Below are 22,945 nucleotides of genomic sequence, written 5' to 3'. Positions count from 1 at the left end.
ATAAATAATTCTGTGGCATTGAAAATAAACACAAATACCCCCCCCCAAAAAAAAGACCACCACGAATGCTGACAGAATGATGGAAATAGCTCATGATTTGATGTGTGATCTCCCCATGTACTTTAGAGTAATAACACTGCAGTCTAACAAAGTACTCAATTCACATCACTGTGTTTTTTTAAACGAAGTGACCAGGATACATAGCAAGATCTGAATCTGCAAATGCTGATACTGAAACGCTTAGCCTACTAGAACCAGTGCTACCACCAACCGAAGATTTAATATTACAAAATCAAATACATCTGTAAAGTTGCATTGCGAGACTATCAACAAGAATAACATTCACATCTGTATGTCCGCTATTAGTAAATCGCACACTTTTTTTTTATTTCAGGGAGATGTGTATATATCTCCCTGAATATTGGTGAATGGAAACTTATCTGCATAATCCAAAATTTGCAAATTTTCAAACACCGCTTCAGTTGAACCTATAACGAAACGTCAAAGTGGCAGTCCCTCACACGCACGTTTTGTGAACATACAATAGCACTTCTCAAAAAAAACACCAAAAAAAACAAACAAACAAGACATGCCAGAATAACATATGAGCGCAGATGCAGGGGGAATTTGCCCTAACAGTAATGGAGCTCCACCCATACTGAGATGCTTCAACAGCGCATTAGGGCCTAATGTAAGTCATTAGTTCAACAACAGTTTGTCTACCAGATTATCGGTTATAATGATGGAGAAGCTGTTTTTTAAGTCTTATCTTAAATCTTAGAGGTTTATTGTAGATTTGACAGCTAACTGCATTAGAGGGCTGGCTAGCTAACAAGGCAACGCAAGCCAAAGTTTGTTATAGCTAATAAACGAGGCCTTAGCTTACTACGTTAAACATGCAAGGTTACAATCATCTAGATAGCTAATTAGCTTTACTAGCGAGCTGATATAACTCATGTTGCTTCTAAAAATTAAATCATTAGGCCTGTCATAAGCCAAACTACTACAAACAACCCAGGTCACTTGGCCAGCATTGAGTAGCTAGGTAGTCATAAACAAGCGCTACTAATAAAGGCTCCACCATGTTGATAACATAAAAAGCACTTGATCGTTAGCGTTAACTAGATAGTTAGTTAAGATAGGTAGCTAACTAGCTAGTATAGCTAATATTGACAGCATCGTCTCATGTAGATATCTAGCTATAAAAGCCCAAGTTAGCCAGGTAGCTTAGCTAGCTAACATTTACTAGTTATCCAGTTAATTAACAACTCGTCCAGACAAATGAGATTTTTTTTAAATGTATGACTCATTTCAAATGCTAGCTATATCTTACTAAACATAAAATAAGTTATCTGATTAACATTATTTAGCCTCAAACTCAATAACAAGTTAAAGGCGAATAACATTTTATCTTGTCATTTAACTGTCGGTGGCGAACACTAGCACTAACACTATCTTAGCTCTCTCACCAACTGTTGATAGCCTGCTAGCTAGAAACGCTCGAGCTAAGCTAACGTTAGCCAGCTAGATCATGACATTGATGAAATGACGTGTTGATTCACCGGCGGCTAGCAAGCCTCTATCTATCACTGCAGCGCGTTAAGCGCCTAACCAAGACTATTCTCACTGAAAGCAAACCAATTTGCATACATACATGCCGGCAAATCTGACAAACGTATTGAAACGACCAAAAACAAGACTCCGAACTATTTCTCTAACGGCCTTTCCGCCATTTTGAAGCACCGAGAAAGGAGGCACAAAATTCACAGCTACTTTGAACCAGTTTGTTTCCTTCGCGTCAAACCAAACAGAATATCAAACGATTCTTACCGCACGATAGCACTGCTCAAACGTGCATCCACAGGGCACAGTCGGACGGAAAGTGCCAGGCGTGTTTGTCGCGATGCCGTGAGGAACTGGGCTCCGTGTCCGCACCTCTCCTCTCTCCGCTTAGCTACCAGCAGCTACCGTTGTTTTCTCCACAGTGCTCTCCTCCGCGAACTGGGCATGCGCACGAGCCCGCGCGGCGGCGCACGCCCTTCGATCCTTCCAAGCCTAAACGCGACGAGCTTGGTTGGTGTCAACTTTAGCCGATTGCAAATGTAATGGCGTTGGGGTTTTTATCTCCGTTTTTCAACGATGGAGCGGTTTTTGTTTTGGTTTTTTTTAGGATGAAAAACACGCTCACCTTGTGGAATTTGTCAGCGACCTCACCCTAAGAGCAGCATCATAGCAGTGGAACCCTGATGCACCTGTTTTAACTATTTACTGTATGGTGGTGACTGCAGATTTAGATATTGGAGAAAACAAAGCAATTGAAAATGAGAGACAAGGCTAAATATTCATCGTTAGAAACAAATAACTATTGCAGTGGGTAATTGCGAAATCTTTGAGGGAGATGAGACTCCTGTTGAAAAGACATGATGCAGTTGTTTGGCATGCTATGACTAACATTTTAGTTTGCATTATGTTTGTTTTTTAATAGCTTATGCAGGTATATTACCCTGAAACTTGTTATAAAAGCCAAACGAGCATACCTAGAAAGGCTCTGCTGCCTATGCAAAATGTACAAAAACTCTAGACATAAGGCCAGCAGCCAGAAGAAAACCTATTTTGAAGACCTTATCCTTGTTTACCAGTGGATATGAAGCATCAAGAATATATACAATATATATATACACACAATACATGTATATATACAATAAAGTTCTATAAAGTTGATATATGGCATTAAAACTAGAATGTGACTTGAAGAGCAAGTTAAGAAATATAGAATTAAAAAATAAAGAATCTTAAAAATTTGTTCAGTGCCTTTAGGGAAAAACAGACCATGTGCCAATCTTGCATTGTAAACATTTTATAGCACTTAAAAGGACAGGGGGTAATGATTTGAAGTTTACTGAATCTACATTCAACAGTTCTATCATAATATAATTATTTGAATATATTATATGAGCAATAATAGAATGAGACTAGAAATTCACATTATACAATAGTGGAAAAGTCATAAGTACATACAGACTGCTACAACTCAGTTAAACCATTTATTTGCTAGTTTATTTATTTTAATACAAAAGCATACTCAGATCAAAAATAATTAGATTTATGGGAAAAGATACCACAGATACCACATTAAAGAAAATAAAGCAAAACACACAAAAGGGCTTGATAACTCTGGCAGGACAAAGTCAGATCGAAAAGGAACAAAAAACACCCAAATGGAGGCACGGCCTGAGTGTTTAGACAGCGTACGACACCGAGGTGGACCGAACAGCCAATGCGTCTTACTCCAGACAGGCTTCTGCAGCGTACAACCGATTCCTGGATGACAGCTGCTGTTCTAGCTTTATATTTGGACTTAAGGCTAACTTCAGCTCGTAGTGATGCAAGCAAATATACACACTGTGCCAGGGAAGGTATGAAGAGTGGTTTGATCATAATATTTTATTATGGTCATTGGTTCAGAGCGGTTTCTGAGAATGAGAGGTGTGTGTGGGCACGTTGGGGACTGGAACTGTTCAAATTTGTTTAATGTTCTGCAGAGATTAGATTTCTCTAAAAAAAAAATTTAATATATGCAAATGTTTAGCTCTAAAGTTTTTGAATAAATTACAAGATTAATTAGTTAAAAAGACCAGAAAACCCAGATCAGAAATCTCAAGAGATATTTTCATTTTAAAACTATCATCGAAAATGTTAAATTACTACATCTCATTTTGCATCTTTAATACAAAACAAAACCAGTTAGTATTAAATATCTAAATGATTTAAATTGGATGCTCTTGCAAGAATTCATATGATTGAAAAAACAAACCTTAAATGTTTGCAGTTCAAGAAAAAAAAAAAAAAAAACCTTGAAAATGTTCATGAATACATCCAAGGTCAGATCTGCTTACACAATTTCAAAATTTAGGTTCTATGATTGTGTTCCAGCCATTTAAAACTTTGTAACATCAGTATTTTTATTCCACAAAGGCTAGTGAACTTCAGTTTGAGAACATCTGTATGGACAGTTTCGAAGTTCTAAGCTAAATTTTGCACTTTATCATAAAGCTTGTTTATTTTCTTTAGCGACTCAAATGCAACTAAACGTAGCTTGATAAGAGCACACCTTAGTGGCTTCTTGCGATACTGCATCTGAAGACCACCTCAGAATACGATGTCGTTCCAACAAAGGATAAATAAATCAATTGTGAAAGGAAACTAGTGAGCCAAGGCAAAAATATTTTAAACCCTTTTAAAAGGCATAGAAAAACAAAAAGGAAAAAAAGACAAGGAACAAATGCCAGCCTGACAAAGCACACATAGGCACAAATCCCACACCCTGACATATAGTTCAACATTCACTGTGGTTTGACTCATGAGTCGTAACATTATGCGATTAAGTGTTAATGACCTCTTCCCTATTCTTGGAAATTATATTCGAATAAGGGGTGAAGTGTAGCAGTCAATCTTGCATCTAAGTGCAGAATACAGCAGCACTTAACAGGCCAGTTCCAGCATTTCTATTACTTTAGACTCATACAATTAACACAGCAACAATTTGACATTTGTAATGTAGACCCGCACTGTATTTATACAAGCAAACAACTGTTGTCCGTTTTCTTTTTTCCATAAAGCAGCCTGCCTCAGTTGACTTCAGGTGAAGCTGGATGTTAACACGGCTTTAGAAAGTGCACTAAATACTGGTGAGGGGAAACGTGGAACACACAGAAAGCCTTTCTACTGCTGGAAATAAATGACAAGTGTCAGAAATGTCATTGTCAAAGAAGTCCTGTGGGTCAGATATACCAAGTGGGTTTATTCACTTATTTAATGCAGTTTTTTCACCATGCGCAGAGCCAAATCCTGTATGATTCAAGTCATCACATGTTTATCAGTATACGTAGAAAAATATGCTGATAGTGATTCCATTTCAGCAGCAGCAGAGGAATCTTTCACCCTCTTGGAATCTCTGCCCCAGTATAACAAGCGCCCACGTGCACGCACGCACACTTTAAGAATGGAACAAAATTAAACAAAAAAAATATGAGAGCCTACAGATCTGGTTCAAGCCATACATTTTGAATCTGCATATCAACATAAATCAAGTTTTCTGTCAAAAATCCCACAGACAAAATGTACACATTGCTCTGTGAGTATATTCTATAAAACAGACATGGCTTAAATTAACTGGATATGAAGGATATAAAATGGCTTAATTCCTCCTCCCGCTCAGTTTTACAAAAAAATGTCTTTTTTTTTTTTTTTTTTTTTTTTACAGAGCACATGTTATCAGGCTAAAAACACTGGCTGAGAACACATGTCTGTAAAGTTGTAAAGACAGCAGCCACAACTCAGGTAAACCACAAGAGTAATTTCCAACTGTATGGGACACAACAGAGCCATTAGCTTTTCAGGCTGGGCTCTCCAAGCTAGACCGTTATACGCGTGTGTTCTAAAGCCTCCGTCAGGTTTCTCGTGTGCCTCTGGGAATTTAGCGGAGAACGTTTGCGGCCTCATCTAGTGCAGAAATCACCTGAGTTTCCAGACAGGTTGTGTGCTGGGAGTGGTGGTTGAAAGGCAGACATGTGTGGGGGAGGGGTGGACTGTCCTGCGCTAAAGCCCACACTATCTCCTAAACAAAGAAAAACACTGTTTGTCCTGGATTCAGTTGAAAGGAGTTAAGTGGAGGGTATGAGAGGTGTATGTGTGTTGGGGGAAGGGTGGTGATGGATGGATATCTAGATGGAACGCTGGATGGATGGATGGATGGATAAGGCTCTGGTGTATAATGTCATGGTCATCCTTGGTCACCTCCAGCCTCGTACACACTGGCAGAAAAAGTGGCAGAATCTCTCCGCTCCCTCCTCGAGCAGGCTGCGTCGCCTGGCTCTCGGCGTGCCCGTGTGAAGCGCTGGTGCCGTTCTCTTTGTGACTGCTACACGGTGTACCTCTCTCTCCCTCTCCCCCTCCCTGCCCCTTTAAGCTCAAAAAAACTCATTTTTAAATGACAGCTTAATCTCTCAGGTCCACATGTTCAAGCCGACAGCCTCCCACAGCAGAGGTGGGGTGCGGCGGGCCGCTTTAATCGTCGACAGGGAGCTTGTCGTCCGGTGCCAGCGCAATGCCCTCCTGCTGTGCCTGACTCTTCCCGGAGTCCTGCAGCTGCTGTCGGCGCTGTACCTCCACCTTCAACGTCTCCAAATCCTTTTGGCTGCCCGGGATCACCAGGTAATGGTTACAGCCACCGCAAAAAAAAACAAACAACAACAACAACAACAACAAAAAACAGATATGGGTGCAATTTTAAAGACCGTCCAACCTACCTGAGAGGAATAAAGATGATGCCGTTGATGATGTTGAGCTGCTCCAGAACGCTGGCCATGCTTGGGGCTGTGAACTACACAAACAAAACTCCATCACAATATCAGTTCGTGGCCAATCAGAAACTGCCAACCACCAAGACATACGTGAACCATATGAAACGTGGACCGGGGTGAAGGCGACTGACTTTGAGGGGCACGATGCTAGCGTTGGAGCCGTTCTTGTAGATCTCGTTCATGGTTCTCTGCAGGGCCACAGCCTGCTGAGTGAGGTACTTCAGATACTCGGAGCTCTCCTTCGTCTTCTCGTGGGCTTCACCCACCTGTGAGCAGGACGCTTTACTTTAGCATGTCCCCTTTACCCCCTGGCTGGGCACTACAAAGCATCTTAGGTCCAAAATTACATTTCAAATGACAGAAAATGACATTGCTGCCAGAGTTTCTTTAATTTTCCTTTTTAACCATTCATTACTAATGGCTCAAGTGTTCAGTGCATCATGAACTGATCGTCAAAGAAATAGACTCTCCTGGCCTTGTGTTATAACCATGTGGCGTGTGAAGAAAACCTGTACTGAAACCAACAGCTATGAGATGTTACAGCATTTTTATTTAAATATGAAAACTTACAAAAGGAAAAACTATTCCAAAGTCCTAACATCAATACTACCATAGCTGGGTATATGCGTTCGTGGGTGTGTGGGTGTTAGTGAGTGTATTTAATGAAGCGGAGAGGCAGCACTGTCCACTGGAAGCTGAATGCATAAAATCACTCCATTCCAGGTTTTCCTTTTAGTGAGAAAAGCTCTCCATGCTTTTGTATTTAATTCGGTGTTTGTTTTCTGCACATCAATAGACTATTTAACAACTGCTAACACGCCTTTGAGTGTTATACAAATGTCATCATGAAGGTGCATTATGAGCTGTTCATAGGCGTTATGCCTGGGGGAGGGAGAGGGAGAGTGAGAGAGAGAGCGAGGGAGAGCGAGAGAGAGAGCGATGGAGAGTGAGAGAGAGAGCTAGGGAGAGCGAGAGAGAGAGCGAGAGAGAACCAACATCATGACCATTTAAAAGGCTGCTTCTCGCTCCAGGCAAAATCATGCCTCTCCGTGTGTGCGTGCGGTACCTGGTTTTTGTAAATGGTGTAGCCTTCTTTCTCGTGCTGCAGAGCAGAGCGGAACTCAGCCTTGCTCTCATACACGCGGGCCACCAGGTGATGACTGCACACAAACACAGAGAGGAATGAAAACCCTTCTCCCCTTCAGCTGGAGCTGCTTCAGAAGGGATATACATGTGCAACGCTCTTGGAAAATAAAGCCAACACGCAGGCTGTGAAAGATGCTGGCAACTCCAAAAGAATACCTGATGTTTCAATGCATTTGACTCCTCAGTTCACACAGACACAGTCCATACCTGAGGGCAACTTTGAGGGACCGGGGCCCGTGGTATTTGGAATTGATGGACAAGGCATTTTCTAGGAAGCGTAGGGACAGGTCATACTCCATCACTCCATGTAGCACCAGACCAATATTGCTCTACAGCAGCGAAACAGACATGAATCAGAGCCACCAAAGCTTTCATTCCATCATCACCCTCCGCACACCTCTTTATCTAAAGTGTAAAACGCTGAAGTCATGTAATTTAAAATAAGACAACTAAATGGTTACTTATTAAAGCCGTTTCTGTATGTGAATTTAATATGCTTGTATTACACAAACTTGCATTACGCGCGTTTGTGATTCTAGATTTTTGTGTCCGGAAAAAGAAGTGCTAGATTCATGGTTCTCTCCACATAACTTACATCTAGCAAAGCCATCTCAGGATGGTCCTCCCCACACACCAAGAGCATGAGGTAGCGGGCACGGTACAGCAGCTTTAGGGCAGTGGACAGCTGACCGTTGGCGAAGCAGTACAGAGCCAAGTGCATCTGGAAGAACCACACCAGCTTTTATTAAAAGAGATACACAAATGAAGCTAAAGAACCAGGACCCAGACAAGCAAAATGTTTGAGATTAATCAATGACAAAGCAAGATCACACGCACGCACATGCACTTACATATTCTTGAATAGTGTTGGGATGCTCAATTCCCAGTACCCTCTCACTCATCAGAACAGCTTTCTGCTGGTTACTCAGAGCCTAAAGAGATGAAAAAATACTTAACGTTAACGTCAAAATCAAGCCGTTGAGGGGAGCGTGAGAAAGGGGAGGGTGCGTGGGCTGGACCTCAGGGTGGTCACCCATGATGTAGTTGAGGCGTGCAAGCAGGCGTAGGCAAGCGCAGATCTCCACGTGCATGGCGCCGTAAACATTATTGAAGAGGTTCAAGGCCTCGTTGATGAGCTCGCAGCCCTCCTTAAGGAAACCTGAGCACACGCGGGAACACACGATCAGTGACGGCGTCACGTGCTCACGGTTCAGCAAGTTTGGATTTTTCTCATATCCCCAGACAAGAAATCAAGCCCCCAAACTGTATTGCAACTGGATTTCTGCTCATCACAGCCTGTGACAGGGAACGTCACATGACTTTTCACAGTAACTCCAACGTACTGCCTCTTCTATAGAAAACAGCAGCGGGCTACAAACTAGACATGTCCAAGCCATTCATTCTTACTGCTGCACCACCGCTCCCAGTTACCATTACATGACATCTATCTTGCTTAACATGAGCTGGGCTATATGCGCCCCCCCCGCCAAATCGTTCTCTGGGGGGTGAGCAGTTCCTTCACCTTGCTGGACCTTGGCCTGGCCACTCTGAAAAAAGTGGAAGGCGTCGGAGGCTTTGGGGTTGACGTGCTTCACGACGGGGAAGATGTTCAGGATGTCTTCCTCGGTGAAGGCTGGCTTGTGGCGGCTGTCGAAATTGTACTCCTTTATCAGGATCTGCAGGCACAAACATGAGGAAACACGTCACTGCAGGTCTGAGGGAGCTTCTGGCGCGCACAGGGGACAGAGGCAGACCCCTGCCAGCGGTACCTGGATGCCGGCTTTGACGGAGATTTCCCTCAGGAGTGTGATCTTCTGCAGGCCGTATTTCTCCACGGCCTGGTCCACACTCTCGCTACCGACATAAGCACATAAAGCAAGGTTTTAGTATGCTCGTTTTTACGCAGCTGACTTAGTGTGTGCTATTCAGGGTGTATAGAGCAGTTAAATGTACTCATTATTTGGGCTTATGGTGTTGATTAATTTATAAATTAGTTTCCCAGGGCGTGTGTTACTGCCCAAGAGTATCTTAAATATCGTTGTTGGATGAAAACCTCATATCTCCAAAGTATGTTTACAGAATGAAGAGAAAAAAAAATAAAATAAAAATAATAATTTCTCTCTCTTGGAATTGGGTTGAGAGTTATTTACAAAGATACATGTATATTTAATGGACATCCAAGATTTTTGCAGTTCCACGTGGATGAAGCTTTATTTCCAGTTGCCGTCATTCATAAACCTAAACCAGTTTTCTTTTTAAACAGCCATCAATTTTAAATCCTCTAGGGCTGATTTCAAATACACAGATCAACCAAAGTAAAACCATTATTGATAATAATCAATAGATATTGATACAAGCCCCCCTCATTCACCCACCCGGATCTTTCTGTGAAATCTTTACACAATGCAATAGATGCACACATGCACACACGCAAGGGAGGGTGCTCCTCACCACTGCAGGGTGAAGTGGTAATAACCATGCGCCTCGGTGCCGATGCTCTTCCACAGCTCACTAGGGGTCAGGTTGGCCCAGGCTGTGTTGTCTCCTGCCCCGGGCACCCGGTTCCGCCGCTTCCTGTTCTTCTTGCGGGACACCAGCTCGTCTGCTGGTAGGTGGGCCACCGCGTCGGGGTAAGAGCTCAGGAAGCAGTTCAGGAAGTGGCTCACAGCAGCAGAGAGGGCCGAAAGCTCCACGCCCTGTAGCACCAGCGCGCACACACGCAGTGAGGAAACGGCTGTATCTGACCCGTTACACAAGGTTCATTCATAAAACCGAGGGCTCACCTGGAGGTAGGTCTTAAAGATATGCTTTGCGCATCTTGTGATGAGCTCGGTGATTCCTATCCTCTGTAAACAGGAAACGGCATAACGTAAGGAACGTGCGTCGCGCTAAGAAAGCGCGACGGTCCGGATCAAAAGCATTGCATTTGAGCTTACGTAGAAGTGGTCAAGCTGCACTTTGGCCGGCATCTTGTCCACAAACTCCAGCACGCTCCCGAGGTAGCGCACATTGATGCCGCGTTGATGGAGGGCCTCGGTCAGTGTTGCGCCGTCCATCGGCAGAGCCGTGTGGTCTAATCCGTCCTTCATCTGCAGAGAAGCGAAGACAGGATGAGGTCGCCAATTAAAGCAACGGGGCAGAAACCGCGAGCCGGGCATTCCGGTGAAGTCCGTGCTCACCAACGAGGGGATCTGACAGGACACCAGGAAGGCAGCGGCATCCTTCAGCAGCTGCTGCTGCTTGCGGATGTCCTCGGCACTGGCTTCGGGGAACCGGACGCCTGGAACACAAGGGGACGGCTCAGCGAGGCTGCCCGAATCGGCCAGCGGGGGCCGAATACGCCAGGAATGCTTGTGCCCTCTATACCTGGAGAGAAGATGTCCGGGTTGAAGCGAATGTCGAAGGAGTTGTTGCTGATGGAGCCCACAGCTTTGCAGGCATTGAAGACCACCTCTCGGCTCTTGGGGTCTGTGAACATGCAATGCAGGGTTGGCATAACTTCAGTATAACGATAATCGAAAAAACGAAAAAAAGAGAGGAAAGACTTAAGTGAGATCAATAAAAGATCACTAAAGTTGACTCATTAAACCCCAGTGCACCGGACAGTTGAAACAAGTGATTAGTAGGTACCAGGGGAATGATTAACAAAATCGGTGAAGGATTAACATTAATGTGTGAAGGAACATGACTTAAGAGTTCTGACTGCTGTTAATTATACCGTGTTACGGAAGTCAGAGCATGTGGGGGCAGGAAGAGCGTACAGGACAGGGAGAACCACACCCATCACAGAGACGCGACCCTTCCTATAGGAGCCCGGCAGAGAACGGGAGCGCCCAGACTGGCCTGAGAGACACCTTTCTGTGACCAGGAGCTGTCAGCACAGAACAAGGCCAGCACGCCCTAGACTAAGCTAAGGTAAGAGTAAACGGAGCCGCCTGGGGGGGGGGGGGCTCTCCACCCACGTTCCTGTCCCCGTCCGACGTCCCTGCCAGCTGAACACTCCCGTTTCTCTCGGCTCACGTCGGGCTCGTCACAGAACGTACCGATACCGGATCCATCTTCTGCAGCTAAAGTCTCTGCCAGCTCTTTAGCCTGCGCTAGTCCTGGTATAGTTTCATCTGCCTCCTTACCCTCCAGAGAACTGCCACAGCCTCCGTTCTGGCTCTCTGGAGCTGGGGGTTCGTGAGTACCGTTGGCGGTTGCTGTGGAAACCGCTGAGTGTTCTGCAGCTGGGGTCGTCTGGCTCTCTGCCGCCGCAGAGCTGGGCTTATCGTGCATCGCCGCGGACTCGGAGGAGGTCGCCGTGTCCGAGGCGGCCGCTGCAGCTTCCGGAGCCTTCTCCAAGACCTCGGGAGACGCCTCGGCAGTGATGCTCTCAGGAAGGGCCACACTTTTGCCATCTTTGTTCGCTTTCTGCTGCATTAACTGGAGTGCTGCCATCTTCATGAAAAGCAGGTACCTTTGGCGCACACACACAGATAACACCATCAGCACCTGGGACACGCGGTGCATTCTGGAGGTTAGACTGGAAATGACCTTCTCAAATGACCTTTTCTGGGGCCCATAAAAAAAAAAAAAAAAGCAAAAAACACCTGCTGACTTCAGAGAGGATTACAAGCCTCTCTTACACTGCACAAGTCTAGTGTGGCAACCAGTATATGAAAACTACAAGGAAGCATATAAAATGATCCCATCTTATCAAAAATGCATAATACTTGGTCTTTTGCATAATATTAACTAATATTTACTTGCCTGCAAGGTTAGTAGCTTCATTCATTATAAGCAATAAGAGTGCCTTTTAGTCAGATGTTTCTTTGTGGAAGTGGCATGACAGGCACATACCTGTGCTCCACGAAGGCCTCTATGAGCTCCTGCCGCAGGCAGGCCAGGCGGTGGCGGTGCTGGCGTGGGTAGCCCTGCTTCTGGCTCTCCACGCTCAGCTCCTCCCCTTCCACAGGCAGGAAGTTGAGGTCGGGCGGGAAGGTGCGCAGGAGGTCCAGGATGTAGTGGCGGCTGTCGTTACCAATGATGCCCTTGCACTCGACGGAGGAATAGAGCTCCACGGCGACGTCCTTCTCGTTGAGCACGGCGTGCCTCTGCACCTTCAGCGGCCGGCTGGTCTTCTCCAGCAGCTCCAGGTACTTGGGGTGCGACACCACCGTCTTGCCGAAGTCAATGGAGCCGTAGATGACGCTCTGCTCCTGCTCGCGCTCCAGGATGCCGGGGATGATGGACTGGGCGGTGACGCGGTAGCCGCGGTAATCCACCACAACCGTGCCCAGCGTGTAAAGGCCCTCCACGTCCACGGCGCTGTAAGCCCTCACCCCGTTCAGGTCGTTTGTGGGGGCGGCGTGGGCCGCCGCATCTCCGCCCAGCTCCCGGTAGTGGTCCCTGACGTCGAAGCCCAGGCTGAAGAAGATGTTGTTCCAGATGAACATCTGCATGCGCGTCTCCTCCCCGGGGTTGATGGCCATGACGTTGCCGTCGATTACAGCCATGGCCCCACGCGTGGCTGCTGCGGCAAAGTCACTGTGGACCTGAAGAAGCACAAGTGTCAGATTGACATGTGAACTCAAGCTGGATGGATTTTTGGAAGGAAGGACTCAAACTCCTACAACCGGAGTCCTAGCCAGCTGTTCCACTGGCGAGTCCCTCCATGGTGCAAAACTGTGTATTTTGCGTAAGCTTGCCTTGAAAATGGCTCTCTCTCTGAGCAAGCGCTCTGGAAGGTTCTTGCGAGGTAGTTCTCTAGTAGTCTGGAGCTCCTCATTCCACTCTCTGGTCTACAGTAAAAAGCAGATCACTTTTCAATAACAGGCTGAAGGGTAGACGTATGAGAACTAGATATGACGACTCACTTACCTGGCCAGGTATGTGCTCCTCATAGCCCAAGCGAGAGGTGTAGGCGTCCTCTGCCCTCACACAGTCCATCGTGTGATCCATCTGTGGAGCAGTCCAGCTGTACACCTGGAACGGTGTGGCTATTCTCTCAAACGGATGTCTTTGGACTCTGCAGTAATTAAAAATTAACTTTAAAACAACTTCACATGACGTACTCTTGGACCTGACATTTTAACAACAACAACAAATGTTATTCTGGAAACACTGTTTAGTAACTCTTAATGACCAGTCTGGGGACTGAGGGAGAATCTTCCAGACCGTCTGGCGTGGGAGGGAATAACAGGGCGCTCACCTCTTCTTCTGTAGGGCCGTGAAGTTCCTCTTGAAGGCCGGGCTGATCTGGATCAGAAGCTCCACCAGAGAGTGACTCAGGAAGCTGGGGTTGGCTGGCTTAGGGTTGAACGTGTAGGTGGTGGACCTGGAATGGCCAACGGTACGATTACTTTTTCCCAAAAACATCCCCGAATCATCCTGAAGCTTCGTCATCCAGCCTAAAAAAAATTAACTGACCCAAGTATGGAACTGCTTTTACTTACATTATTACTATTACAATTGTTTTTCCTGCATTGGGGTTAATTGCCAAAAACACTTATGCTTATGACGACAGTTTTAAACCTGCACCTGTCCATATTTAGCGTTTTAGTACAATGAGCAAAAAAAATAAATTACTCAAACAGCAATAAATGTATTCCAGTTTCTCAACATTAATGACTAAAACAGTTACACATTAAATACATACAATGACTGGATGAGCAATGGAGTAAAACTGAAAACCTGTGCTGTGTTTCAAACCCACTGCTGCTTTGTAAGGATCATCGTTTTGTCACTGCAAGAGGCATGATGTTACTGGCTACATTTCAGAGTGGTGTAATCTAAAAATATCAAACACTTGATTGGATATCTTTGCAACAAACGCAGACATTTTAGATTTATCCCCACAATTTAACTTTTCTGCTACACAAACATTTGAAGAGGTGTTTGTGTGTGTGGTGTGCAAATACATGTAGAGGTTTAAAAAAAACAACAAAAAACAACTTCCAGGAAGTACACAAGGTTTCCAGAGAAACAATATGTTTTGGACAGAGGTCCATCAGCTGTGCAAGCAAAGTGCTTGTAAAGGTCATGGAGGTGCCATTTGGGAATACCGTTGCCTTGAGGGGGGTGTACTCAGTCTGCAGTAATGCTTAGGTAGGTGGTACGTGTCAGAGTAATAACATGCACATGAAAGCCAGGACCCAATGTTTCCCAGCGGAACGTTGCCCAGAGCGCACCGTTGCTTCTCCTGGCATGTTTCATCCTGGTTCCACATCTTCCTCAGGTAAGCAACACACACACCCCACCCCCCACCATCCACGCGATTTACAAGAACATGCAATTCATCAGACCAGACTTCTTCCACAGTCCATTTCTGATGCATCCGTGCCCGTTGCGGACACCTCTGGCAGTGGACAGGGGTCAACACTGGCACCCTGTCGGGTCTACAGCAAAGCTGCGGTGTGCTGTGTTTTCTGACACCTTTCCAGCCTCAACTTATTATACTTGCCAATCTGTGCCACAGCAGTTCTGTGGCACAAGCCCAGACAGGCTGGCCTTCACTGCCCACATGCGTCAGTGAAGCTTGTACAACCATGACCCTGTCACCCGTTCACTGCTTTTCCTTTCTGGAAAGTCACTGCTTTAAATGTATCTCAAACCCTGACAGGTGCCATTGTAACAAGATATTCAGTGTTGTTCACTTCACCCGTCAGTGGTTTTAATGTTGTGACTGATCTGTGCGCGCGTGTAGGGGGACATTAGTTTGTAGTATAGACAGGGTGTGTGTGATATTGGAGGTCATATCTTAGTGTGCTTTCATAGACCTTCTCTTGTCTGACTTGCTGCTGCTCCAATGTAAGAGCAGATTGACACTCAAGGCCTGTAAACATTCAGGAACTTTCTCCTCTCCACAATGTCATCGTAAAACTGTTGTTCAGAAAAAGAGATGGAGGTCATCATCACGGGTGCACATGTACTTGCATGTGTACTTGGGAAGGGCATGACATTCGTGCCCAGACACCTCATCTACAACCCATAATGCAGCTGGATACATGATGACTAATCTGTGTGACGTGCAGTACACATGTTTTACATTCAGCGGAAAACACCTTGCTATTTTATCAAGTTATATGCTGACTAGAGAAAAACTCTAGTCTCAATTTCTCGATCGTTAAACATATCGGACACGGTCAGAATCAGACACAGCTACCAATCACAAACCTCATTCTGACGACCCTCGGCTTTACTACAGGATTGCTAAGCATGTAGTCAGACAAAAGAATCAGCTTCGACCTGTGCAACATTAGAAACTGACTGATGTGGAGCTCCGACAACCACTGAGTAGAAGTAACCATTTTCATTTAAAGACGTCCAACTTATTTAGAAACACCTTAAATATCAGTTTAGACAGCTTGTTGTCTACTACAGACACAAAGCATCGCGTTCAAACATACTACATTCCTATCTCAAACGCATCCTAAACCAGACGTCATCTCAACGCTACGCACTTTTTTTGGGATATCGTGCCATTTGTCTGGAGCCTTGCAATTACACCAGCCAAAATTATACCATTTCAAGCACGTAGGCAGGATGAAAATGTACACAAACATATAATTTTCCTATAAAAGAAAAGGAAAAAAACAAAACAAAAAAACAACCCAGGGAAACAGAGACAACCCCCCCCTCCCCCCACCCGTGTGTGTAGAACAGATGGAAGAGGCAGGAGGATCTGGCCATGCTCACTGGTTGAGGTAGTATCCACGGGTGGAGGCAGTGATGCTGACGTGCCTGTCCTCTACAGTCACGACATACAGGTACATGAGGTCACCGTGCATCTTCCTGTTGCCGGGTGGCGGGTTCCAGCCACTCATGGTGAGGACCTTCAGACACTGGAGAGGCTGTGGAAGGAGAACACCGCGTGTGAGGGCTAATAACGAGCATGGCGCTCACCGCCGGGAGACGTGCTCCAGCTTTCAGGAACTGGCACGCAAAGGACTCAGGGGAAACGATGTTTAAAATGTAGGAGGAACAGGGGCGTGACACTGGAGCGACAGATCAGTTAAATATGCCCACTGACACTTACCTTCCAGTCTTTGTTCTGTGGCTGGAGGGGCATTAGGGGGCGCTCTTTGCTACCAGGCAGGATGTGTTCAGGAGGAGTACAGTCAATTTGCTCCAGCTCGCTACCCTTCTTTTTGCGTTTGCCGCTGTCTGCTGGACAAGGGATGCAAGAAACATCAGATAAAACACAGGTCTGCTCCAAGCCACTTCATCCCAGCAGCAAACAGACCCTGTGGCACGCACCTCCAAGGTCTCCGTCCGTGAAGACGCTGAGGAACGACAAGGAGTTGCAGTCCACGCCGTTGTACGCGTCAGAGGGGTCCAGACTCTTCAGCAGGTCTCGGATGTGGCGAACGTGAATGCGTGCCTCGCGCACCGTGTAGGGCTCTGCAGGGCGAAGGGAAGCAGCAGATGGGAAATCTCTGTGCCCTCAAACGAACCCCGGTGACTTTGTTACAAACAGCCACGTGCTGCGATACATACCTTCCACCACCTTGAGGAGAGACCCCTCCTGAAGGCCCTCGATAGACTTCAGCTCGGCAAAGTTGTCCAGGACGTTACCGTCCAGCTGCAGGGAGAAGCAGGTGCGATGGCAGGTGTCTTCGCGGTCCATGAGCACTTGGTGGATCTCTTGCACCATTTCTTGCGGGGACACCTGAAAGGTGACGAGAGAGAGCTCTCGTTTAGGGAAACGCACACCGTGTACAACTCCACACTGCTGTGCGCGGGGGAGGGGTTAGTGTAGGGGTGCGGCCACAGTACCTGCAGGTCGAAGGGCTCAATGCCCGGTGCCTGAATCTTCACAGTGAAGCCAGTGTCCTGAATCACAATCACTTCCTGTTCGTTGCCGTCGTCGGCGTGGTCGCTGCTGTCCTGCTTTGACTCCGCCTCCTCAGCCTGGTCGTGCCCTCCGATCCCATTCATCACTGCTGCGGCTGCACTGTGCCCTACGGGCCAGATGCAGGAGAGAGTCTGTCTACATCAGGATGAATACCATGTACAGTAGTCTACAGAGTTAGCAGTGTAACCCAAAAGCAAAAGGATAAAGGTTATTCACTAGACTATAGAATGTATTTAGTGTCATCGAAAAAACTAATGGTCACAGTAGCAGTACTGTCTTTTAAGTCAGTTTATTTCATTTACATTTATGGCATTTAGCTGATGCTTTTATCCAAAGTGACATACAATTATGACTGTAAACATTTTGAGCAATTGAGGGTTAAGGGCCTTGCTTAGTGGCCCATCAGTGGCGATTTGGCAGTGGTGTAGCTTGAACTGGCAACCCTCCGACTGCTAGTCAAGTACTTTAACCGCTGAGCTAACACTGCCAGGAATAAAAATCACAAGTCAGCTGCCAAGGCACTGTAACGCCCCATCAACTGCACACAGTCCAGCCCTGTGGGGCACTACGGACTGTTGGAGATCTCCACGGCAACAGCAGCCCTTGCCAATGTGAACAGCTGAGTGTCTGCACTCGGTGCTGCAACACCACCCTCCACCTGGCTGCGTTCTGATGCAATCCAGATTCTACTCAAACAGAGGCTGCATGTTTACTGCACACACCAACCAGTCAGACTAGACTGGGACTCCGAGCTGGACGTCATAAAAAACGTGTTTTCGGACCCCTACTAAGCCACAGCTGTTTGTGATAAAATACAGCCAGGGCCAACACAGGCTTACTGCTTGCTTTGTAGACAACTGCAGCTTGTCCTTGGCTGACTTCAAGGTAACCAGTGTCAGGGCTGTAGCAACAAGTGCAGGCATCTCCTTTCATGGAGGGCCTCAGAAAGGTAAATCAAAAATGATTTAGTAAACTGTGCTTGTAAAGAATGCCAAGATACTAGGTTTAGTGAAAATGTTAAGGTTACGTAACCAGCCCCTCAGTGTCCTGATTCTGTTCTTATCCATGTCACACACACTTCTCCATTAATCACTCAACATCACTTAATCACTCAGTGTGATTTCCTTCAATCAAAGGTTGGTACACATCTTCAAAAGGCTTCCAGCAGCATAAAACATCAATACAAATGGCCCTGAGCTGCAAGTTGCAAAACAGGCTCGGATGACTAAAAACAGAGCAAAGTGTGCAAGGGTTAAGTGCATCTCCATATTGCACAATACTGAAGGCAAACCCTGCACTTTTTGCCTCTTTCATGGCGATATGGCTGCAGTCTGGCTGAACTGCGCCCTCTGTGCTCCTGATACCAGTCAGAGCAATGCCTGAGCAGGACAATATAATAAGCTTGATCACACAATACCTGCTAAATGTCAAATCCTCTATTTTTATCCCTTTTCCCATCAAAGCCATTATACGTCTGTCAGTAGATATTACGCCAAGCAGAACCTTTTAACGAAATACAACACAGTATTTAATCTGTTATAGTCTTATTCAGACAATAGGAGACCAATTTATCAGTCCTGTCCATGTCTACATAAGCTCCTTCAGCTATCTTAGGAAGAATAATGGGTGAGGAACAATCTTAAGTTGGCTACTCAATGTTAACATCGTACATCAGGCTTGGGTCTTGTTGGTAAATCATTCAGAGTGGCGCCATTGTACAGGACTTCCGTTGAGGCTGAGAACGGTCACCCTGGGGGCCCCACTTCATCTTTCTGACCCAACTACCAGAGATACTCTGACCAGCAGGTCAAAGAGTGCAGTGTCTGACAGAATATCAACCAGAAAACAGCTAAATATTCTCAGCATGGCAGATAAAGAAATACTGTTGTCTCCTTCCTTGACCCTAACCTGACTTGTCAACTAAATGCCCAATTCCCCTTACTGTTAGTTGAGACTTCAGTTAAGACTTTGCAAAACTTTGGTAAAACAAACAAACAAACAAAAAACATTTAGTGCTCCCCTCTCAGGTAAAACAATTTAGGTTGTTTCAGCACAAGATTGCAAAATTTACAGTTTACTGATTAACAAGAAAAGCAATGCAAATCTTTTGAATCAATTGCTAAGAATTTCTATGATGAGATCAAACCAGCCAGTTTGAAAAGAAATGGCACATGGGTAAAGTCATAACAGAAACAGAAAAGTAAATTGACAGCCAGATCACAAAATAGCCGGATTTCTCTGTAAATGATTGATCCGCCAGACGTACATCTTAGACAGTAGTGCCCTTGGAATAAGTGCCTTATAAGACCATACCCAGTTATCCAAAAACAGCCTTCACACTGCAGCTCCTGCTGACTGGCTTGTTTCCGGTGGGGCTTCAGCATTGCTGGTTAAATCCACTGGCGTGTAATGTAACGACTTTACAGTAATTTAACGACAGTACAGAAATAGCCAAGTAAGCCCGAAAAACTGTGATACCGGTAAAACATTAGCGGTAGAACGAGAACATAAGCCACATTACACCGTCTCCCAAACATTTATGAATATCCAGAACTTCTCCAGTCAGTGTAAGCAAAACCATTAGTCAAAAGCTACTGTGAGATTAACAGAGATAACAGTCGGGCTTATCTGCAGAGAAAACGGAATGGCGAAAGACAAAAAAATCCAATACGGAACAGTCGCAAACTATTTCAGATAGACTGCTTGATTCCCCCCGATCTAGCATCACCGAAACTGTCAGTCAGCCTGTTTACCGAATCAGTTCAGTTCTCGGCCACAGTAGCAGCACAGGCAGCTATTCCAAGGTCCTTGTTAAATGACACTGAACTGCTAACTAGCCAACTTGGACTGCACGCCAACTTGTACAACTTGCCCGGCTGCTGGCTAAAATGAATAATAGCGGGGGTGATTCCTTATTTTGAGGTTTCGAACTGTGAGGTGTCTGACATCGGTCGTATAATGTTGACGCAGTCTGGAAAACCTACAACTTACCAACACGATCGCTTGTGTGTGTCAGGTAGCAATAACCTTCTATCGGCATACATGCACCATGACTTTCCATGTGCTGGGATTTCCGCTTCCAGGTCATGGCGCGGAACACCGCTACAATTTCGGAAAGGAGGGGAGGGAACTAGGAAACGAGTCTGTAGTGCGGAACGAGGCGGCCTCCCTGACCTAGTCACTTAGTAAAAAAAAAAACCCAAGGAAACTTGTAACATTTATTATCAAACATGTTGCGGAAATAGGCTCGGTGGACGTTCACTGCAAGTGAACGTGGACTCAAAACACCCCTGCGTTTAGCTCTTGATTTGGGATTTCCCAATGAAGGTGACCTTCAGTTCGATACGTTCGTGCACGCCGTCACTGAGCGCGTGCAGCCTCCGCTTGTTAGCCTAGCTGCCCTGCTATCGCTTAGCAACCGTTTCACAGTACGTGCGAAACCTCTTCACACCTGGCTGGCGTTATTATATACTTTATCATATACTGGGTATGAACACGGCGTGGGCAGGTTTAGTCAACACATGCAGCTCCTAAAGACCTAGTTAGAGACTAAAGATGAGGGCGCTCGTAAACGCTAGCTGGCTGGCTAACGCTAACAGACGAAATGTCAAGTAACCGGTGAATAATCCCCAGACGTTTAAAAACTTACCCTAACTTACCCCGGCTAACCTACACCTACCCTCGCAGCAACACGGCATTTCCACAGAGGAGACAAAGCTGCTGTAGGTTATTCCCTCCGCATTCAGCCACATCAGGTCGACGTCTAACCCCGACACACTAGGTCAGCTAGCTGGCGCTCTTCAGGGGTTAAAACGCCACAGCTCGCAAACCCTCGAGCACAACATGAATAACTATACAATAGTATAGTAAACACCCGTTTTAAACGTTACAAAATGTGTAAGCGTTACTGGGGCTTATCGTGAACTGTGTGCCACATTTCGGATCAGCGATGGCATTAGCATAGCTCTAGAAAGCTAGCTACACAGTGCACTGCCATTTCTGTGAATGCCGAAGCTACCCAGCTTTAGGTCTTGGTGGCTGCAAACTTACCGCACGGACAGGAATCTTTGACATTTGTCTCGTTGGTCTCTTTGCTTTCCGGCGTCTCGCCTTCCTTTGCAAAATCAACAGAGCCGCAGTTCGGGACTGATGCCGGTATATCATCCGTCTTGCTTACCATGATGTGATTTCTTCCAAGGAAACTTGGCTTCAGGACTTAGCGACAAATGTCCGTTGCTTATGGACGTGGTGTAGATCAGTAGAGCGAGTGGATCTGTCTGCTAAACGGGTGAGCTAGCTACATGCAGACACACCAGTATCACGAAACAACTTCACATTAGAAGGACAGTTCTAGGCTTGGCTGTCACACGTGGTTTCTCCTCCTCTTGACCTCTTTGCCTTTGTGTTTCTCCCCTTCGCTTCACAGCTACGGCAAGTCTAACATGCCATGCTCACTTCAGACCACCTTAAACGAATAACTTCTCCCAGCAGTAAAACCTTAAAAATCTTGTACTGGTATTTAAAATATTTTTTTAAGAATCTGTCCAATTCCTGCTGGTAGAGTTACAGACAGAACAAAACAATCTCTTGTTGACACACAGGGCCTTATTTTTGATGTAAGAAACTGTCCTAATTCACAAACGTAAACAACAGCATTACAACAGTTTAGCAATATCATTCCTTTGGGCTATATAATATACAACAGGTATTGTAATGTACTTGTTTGAAATATTACCATAAATTGTAATTGAATTTGCTTTTCAGCTAGCTCATGGGCTAGCTCCAGTTACCCAGCTAGGCCATTTTCTGTAACTAGTAGTAACTAGTTAGCGGGGGAAAACTACAACTATTGAAATTGACCTGAAGGCTGAACAAGTGTGTTTTGTAGGCTTAGTGCTAGGATATTCATTCAAATACTATTTTTACTCAACACTGTGTTGTATTTAGATTACCTTCTGCTAAACGAAGGTGCATAACCTATCTGACATGGCCTGTAGGCTAATTTATTCTTGGAAATGCATAAATTACTCAGAAATGCTCAGAACACTGCAACCTGTCTACTTTGTTCCTTAGTTCTAAAAAGGTTTCCCAGCCTAACAGCATACAGCAACATCTTAGAAACTGCATTTCATGCAAAACAGCTGTCTTCAAATTTGGTTTAAAAAAGGTTTAACAGCAAGTAATCAATTCTGGTCATAAATAATGTGCCAATAGTTTGCCACATCATCAAGAGCACTCATTAGGCCTTTGATCTCTTGAAGACTAACATCCATTTGGCCAGAAAAGGCATGTGTGAGAATTGTGAGGAGACTGTGTCACACTTCTTTTAGTGCCTTTTTTTGTGTCACACTAATTTTTTTAAATTAGTACACAGGCCGTCTTAATAAATAATTGTACACACAGGATTGGAAAGTCCTTTGAAATTAGGGAAGCAAGACTTTTACAGTTTTAAGAGAAAACTTATAAAGACAAGTCACTGGATGTCTGTGTTTTTCACACGTTCTAATTTAGGCAAACATACAAGGAATTATTAGTAATTTTACATTTCAGATAGGGTCTTTGGCAAAGTCTTTTGAGTTTTATAACCAAGGTAGTCAAT

General features: G+C 45.3%; 2 protein-coding genes across 5 annotated transcripts in view; both read right to left on the bottom strand.

The window, feature by feature from the left end:
- pafah1b1a (platelet-activating factor acetylhydrolase 1b, regulatory subunit 1a) overlaps positions 1-1,976 on the bottom strand; it is a 39,844-nt gene extending 37,868 nt beyond the window's left edge. The window contains exon 1 of the mRNA XM_026997768.2: positions 1,831-1,976. The gene's annotated coding sequence lies outside the window, so the exon portion shown is untranslated. The remainder of the gene's footprint in view (positions 1-1,830) is intronic.
- Positions 1,977-3,031: 1,055 nt separating this feature from the next.
- On the bottom strand, positions 3,032-21,876 carry cluha (clustered mitochondria (cluA/CLU1) homolog a). 4 transcript variants are annotated; one of them, XM_026997747.2, is made up of 26 exons: positions 21,397-21,876; positions 17,268-17,452; positions 16,989-17,160; positions 16,749-16,892; positions 16,528-16,658; positions 16,188-16,342; positions 13,702-13,827; positions 13,371-13,518; positions 13,199-13,291; positions 12,351-13,045; positions 11,552-11,967; positions 10,875-10,976; positions 10,688-10,788; positions 10,445-10,597; positions 10,292-10,354; positions 9,960-10,204; positions 9,278-9,362; positions 9,031-9,184; positions 8,528-8,667; positions 8,360-8,440; positions 8,104-8,229; positions 7,716-7,837; positions 7,429-7,522; positions 6,494-6,628; positions 6,309-6,382; positions 3,032-6,196 (listed from the first exon to the last, which is right to left on the bottom strand). In XM_026997747.2, exons 1-26 carry the CDS (start codon positions 21,524-21,526, stop codon positions 6,067-6,069), a joined length of 4,200 nt encoding a protein of 1,399 aa, XP_026853548.2. In that variant the 5' UTR covers positions 21,527-21,876; the 3' UTR covers positions 3,032-6,066. The 4 variants fall into 4 exon arrangements, with proteins under 4 accessions (XP_026853548.2, XP_026853550.2, XP_026853549.2 ...); XM_026997749.2 differs by having other exon boundaries at positions 11,639-11,967; XM_026997748.2 differs by having other exon boundaries at positions 16,528-16,655.
- Positions 21,877-22,945: the final 1,069 nt, after the last annotated feature.

The sequence above is a fragment of the Electrophorus electricus genome, chromosome 15 (genome assembly GCF_013358815.1).
Source record: "Electrophorus electricus isolate fEleEle1 chromosome 15, fEleEle1.pri, whole genome shotgun sequence".
NCBI classification, from domain to species: Eukaryota; Metazoa; Chordata; class Actinopteri; order Gymnotiformes; family Gymnotidae; genus Electrophorus; species Electrophorus electricus.
This window is presented reverse-complemented; position numbering and strand designations above follow the sequence as displayed.